This window comes from Medicago truncatula, chromosome 3, assembly GCF_003473485.1.
Source record: "Medicago truncatula cultivar Jemalong A17 chromosome 3, MtrunA17r5.0-ANR, whole genome shotgun sequence".
Classification (NCBI taxonomy): Eukaryota; Viridiplantae; Streptophyta; class Magnoliopsida; order Fabales; family Fabaceae; genus Medicago; species Medicago truncatula.
The window spans coordinates 4,831,510-4,836,574 of record NC_053044.1 but is presented as its reverse complement, the minus strand read 5'-3'; the positions used below and the strand labels follow the sequence as shown (position 1 = coordinate 4,836,574).

General features: G+C 32.8%; 1 protein-coding gene across 4 annotated transcripts; it reads left to right on the top strand.

Moving 5' to 3' along the window:
• The first annotated feature begins 1,146 nt into the window (after window positions 1–1,146).
• On the top strand, window positions 1,147–3,906 carry LOC11428507 (uncharacterized). Of its 4 annotated transcripts, XM_024777610.2 has the most exons (4): window positions 1,147–1,305; window positions 1,728–1,805; window positions 2,389–2,834; window positions 3,496–3,906. In XM_024777610.2, exons 3-4 carry the CDS (start codon window positions 2,399–2,401, stop codon window positions 3,516–3,518), a joined length of 459 nt encoding a protein of 152 aa, XP_024633378.1. In that variant the 5' UTR covers window positions 1,147–1,305; window positions 1,728–1,805; window positions 2,389–2,398; the 3' UTR covers window positions 3,519–3,906. The 4 variants fall into 4 exon arrangements, with proteins under 4 accessions (XP_024633378.1, XP_024633379.2, XP_003598588.4 ...); XM_024777611.2 differs by lacking the exon at window positions 3,496–3,906 and having other exon boundaries at window positions 1,761–1,805; window positions 2,389–3,364; XM_003598540.4 differs by lacking the exon at window positions 3,496–3,906 and having other exon boundaries at window positions 1,745–1,805; window positions 2,389–3,364.
• Window positions 3,907–5,065: the final 1,159 nt, after the last annotated feature.

Sequence of the window (5,065 nt, the reverse complement as noted above, 5' to 3'; positions counted from 1 at the left end):
CGCAGAGAGAGTGACTGATTGTAAAGGGGGAGAGAAAAAGCATAATTCAGTGGTTTGTCACTAAAGATATCATGTACCCTTTTTTTATCTAACGGTCAATTTAAACGGTACACCGGTGAGGTACTTAATAGAGCCCTCACCCTAAAATCCACCAACATTTTTCTAAAATTTTAAAAAAATTAGGAATTTTATCTTCAGATTTTGCTTTCAAAATTGAACAGAATTTATTTATTTTCAGAATTAAAAAAATTGAAAAAAAAATATTTTCCGAAAATTAGAAAGACAAAAAATTCTTGACCAAAAAAAGATTTTTTTCATTTTTTTTGAAATAAAAAAATATGGAAATTAATTTTCAAAAATTAAAAAAATAAATTGAAAATTTATTTTTCGAAAATAAAAATGAATTCTTTTGAAAAATTTTAATTTAAAAATTACTTTTTTATTTTTTAAAATTTTTGAAAAATTAATTTCCGTATTTTTTAAAATGTTTTATTTTAATTTCAAAAATATATTTTTTCTTTTTTAAGAAAGGTTTTTAAATAATTACCACATGGCTACCAACTGTGCAAAGTTACACAGTCAGCGAATGCCACGTAGGCATAAATGTGCCAAATCATCAGTAAAGTTGGGCCAAGGACTATTTTAAAAAACAAAAAATTTTGCAGGGATGGATTTCAAAAAGAAAAAAATTACCAGGGACCAAAACCTAAACTCGCCATATTTGCAGGGATCAAAAGCATATTTTAGCCAAAAAATTATAACCAAGTGATTTGTATAAGTGAAACTCAATTAGGTATCGAAAATTGGATGTCAGAATGATGGATGCTCTTAGTTCACTACTGAAAGTTAAAAATGAATGTATTACTTCAAAATAATGTATTGCAATGAGACCCAAAAAATAACTATTTGTAGAGTTCACCATTGAAGATACTTTTATTCACCTAAAGATAAAATTCTAACCATTATATTATTTGATAAAAATAAATGATTTGTAAACTAATGTTTAATAATGAGTTGATCAATATAAATAGATATATTTTTAGCTTTTTAGCTACCTTTTTAATAAAAACAAATCTAATTGGGTTTGTGGGATTACATCATTGGGCCTAGCCCAATAGCATATATAATGAAAAAGATAACCCTAGATTCCCTCTTCAATTGTTTTGCCAGCCGCTTCTTCACAGCAGTTCTTCATTTTTATCTCCACTTTACTTGAATGACTTCTTAGTCAATGTAACAAAGCATGTACTGACTACTCATAAGAACCAAAAACTGCTCAACAAGTATATGGTGGAATGCAAACAGGTAATCATTTTCATTGTAGCTTATATTGTTGGAGATTTCATGAATATACACATATTTTACGTGTAGACTAATGTTTTAACCAACTAGTATATTAACATTGGGCCCATTTTGGATTCACTTATTTTTGAGTTTATACAAAACAATCTACCTAGATTATTTGTCAAAAACAGAAACTTAAGTAAATAAAGAAACTTTTATGTATTATTCATGGGTTTCTGCGTAGTTTATTAAAACACATTTTATAAAGATACCATTTTTGTTAGTGAGAGCTTTTGAATTAACATAGAAACTTTTTTTTGAGTTATATGCAAATTTGCATAAGCTATTCTTCCTAAGCTAAAAAATAAGGCTATTTATATTGATTAAGTCATTATTTATAATGATATACTAGTGATTATATCTTATTTTGTTGCTCTTTTCAACTATCTCACATGCTAAGAACTGATGCCATATAGCTAGCTACTTTGAGCTGGAAAGAGGACAAGTCTTCAAGATATCTGGTAACCTACTGCTATGTTGTGTAATAGTTTGTTTACATTCTGCTTCCTGCCATGTATGGAACAGTGACAAGTCCAATTTTATTGTTTTAGAATCTATCATGCTTATAGTTAGCAAAAAGATTATAATTGGATTGTTTAGTGTTTGCAAGTTCTATTGTGTATGTGCTCTGTGTTGCCGTTACATTTTTGAAAGTTGTCAAGTTGGAAACTTATGATAGTTGACCACATCCTATGAAGCACGGACATCGACACGACACAGACACTAACATGCGAACATTGACAATAAATGTGAGAAAATGACATAATTCAGTGTAATCATATGTGCCATTGTCGTGTCGGTGTCTGACACTAACGCGTGTCCAACACTAGGACACATCTAATCTGAGGAATGTTTGTGCGTCATAGACCTCATCAATTCTTAATTAAAAGGCTTCATGGTTCAACATATACTTTTACACTTATGTTATAAACTTGTTTATTTAGTGCATGAGTAGGTGAAGAGAGATGGTATCTGTGAGTTTGAAAAGATTGTGTTCCCTTTCCCTCAAATTCCAGATATTATAATAATATTATTCATTCATAGATTCTTTGATATGAGGATTCGAAAAGCCGCGAAGATTTCCCCTCTTCTATTCACTTGTTCGTCTTCACTACTACAAAATGATTCATTACCGGTTGAACCTTTTCAAATGCACGTTTGTCAGCTTAACCAATCTCCATGGGATGCCATCCCCTTTCACTTTGACAAATCCTCAATCCAGTTCGAAGATTCTCTAGCAGCTCTTGATGAAAGTGTGGCTTCGATGATGGAAACTGACATTGTTGATATTGATAATAAAACTGTGATAGAAAATTCTTCTATCATGGCGATTGACAATAATCAACAATGTGATGGTAATAAGAAGGTAGTTAATAATAATGGTGGCTGCAACAAAGGTTTGAAGAGAAACTCAAATGGGGGAGGAGACATTGAGGCGCCGCGGCGTGGTAGAGGCAGACCGAAGAAGGTGAAAGCGGATTCAGCTTCAGGTTCGAATAATAATGAATTCTATTTTTATTCTGGGTTTGGTCCACCACGAGGGAAACGAAGAGGTGATAAAAATGATGGTGAAGATAACAAGAGTGTTGTAGCATTAGGTAGTAGTAGTCATGATGTTAAGGTTAATGTTGGTGTTGATGTTGTTCCTTGTTCTGAGGGATTGAATTATTTTGAAGATTATGAGGATGAATATGATGATGATAATGGGAAGAGGAGAATGAGGAAACCCGTGAAAGAAAGGTCACTAAAATCGTTAATGTGAAATGAAGCTAACATGTTTCTAAGAAGAATTATTTATATTGGATTGGTGTTCAATGTTGTATTCTTGCTCTTGTTCTTGTTATAATTTTGGCGATATTTTGGGTGGATTATGAATCTTTTTATCCCCCATCGAATATTTAGGTCTGTTGTATGAAATCTTTCAACCTTTAGGGATATTTTAGGGCTATGTAATTCCAAATATTATGACCAGAAGAACTAAAATTGTAGTAGGAGAGAAGTTAGCTATACTGTGCTGAAATGTTCATTTTTTTCCCCTTAAGATTCTATATTTTTTGAATATGCCATTGTTGTTTTTATACTTTTCATGATTAGAAAGAGATTTTACATGAAAGATATGTGATTGACTTGCATTTGGTTGCAAATTGCTAGTTTTGAAGTCACATGAGGAATGAATTCTAAGAGTGAAAGATTGTGAAGAAGTATCAGGGCATTTGTGGTGAAGATTGTGATTGACTTTCAAGCTTTTTCATGAAGATTGTTATAAAGATCATAGAAAAGGAACACTAAGGGAGGAATGTATGTTGTTTGCAAAAGGTCATGCAAATCAATTTGATTTGCAGCTAACTTTTCTTGATGAGCTGTCTGACTTTTCCATATATGAAACAGTGACAATACCAGCTTTAGTTATTGTTTTAGAACCAAACATACTTTCAATTAGCAGAAAGATTGTTATAAAATGTATTGATTAGTGTTTAGCAAGTTCTATTGTGTATGAGTTCTATGTTGCCTACATGGTTTTGAATTTTCTTTGATAAGCAGTAAAATCCTATTCTTTCTCAATCTATGTAAGTCTTTTCCTTCAAGCTTTTTATATATTTTACCTTCAACTTCACCTTCACCAGTATAATCATTTTTATCTGCCATACTAGACATTGTCAACATCGACTTGATCAAAGAAAAGAAGATATTGTCCACTATCGTGCCTAGTATGACATTATGTATTCAATATTTTTGCTAAAGGGCAATGTGCGTCTTATATCCAACTATTAAGTACAAAAAGTATGGAGCAAACGGAACACGACCTATCAGAAGATGTTTCCTTGCTAAGCGCATGGTTTTAGAATATTGAAGATGAAGACGAAACTCCATTTGATCATCATCATACTAGCCATGAAATGCACGCAACAACTGCATTTATAACAGGCACCTCATTTCTCTGCATATGTTTTTGTCCCGTGGTTCAACCCATGAAGAAAATTGATGTGCATAGTGAAGGAAAGGACCAGAAACAATGAGCACTTGGACTTGGGTGAAGAGCTTGTTGATCAATATATTCACTTTGTCAATTTTAATGGATATTAGATCGTTAAGTTACCACTTGTGCCCTTCAAACCTACCCGACACGTATCTGTATTTGCAAGTGCACATAGCCATGTCCTCAAGTCAGAACACAGGTTCCTGGTACTGTTATACAAGAGTGTCTAGAATTAACTGTAGAAAAGCATCAAGAGTATTGGAACCTGAGTTCTGACATTAGGACATGGCTAAGTGCTACATGTGCAAATATAGATACATGTCGGATGGATATGAAGGCACCAACAACATTAATGGTCTAATATCCACTAAAATTAATACTGTGAACTCATTTGTCCATAAGCTCCTCACCCAAGTCGAGGTTCACACTGTTTCATATCGCCTCACCATACAAACTCAATTTTCATCATGGGTTAACCCAAGCGACAAAAGACTTATGCAGAGAAATGAGGTACATATCATTAATCTTGCTGTTGCTTTGCATGTCATTCCAAGCATGATAATCCCATGTTGCTGCTAGCTCATATCCCAAGTCCAAGTATTACATCCCTGTCGAAGCAATTGAGGATACCTGCATACTGTTGGTGAAAACAAAATGCAACTATGATGATCATTGTCTACTAGATTCCAAGAAAAAATGTAACTGCAAAATGTCAATTTGGCAACACTAACATACACAAATCAA

Coding starts and splice junctions, on each gene's coding strand:
- LOC11428507 (XM_024777611.2), top strand. CDS start 2,399: ATGAGGATTCGAAAAGCCGCGAAGATTTCCCCTCTTCTATTCACTTGT.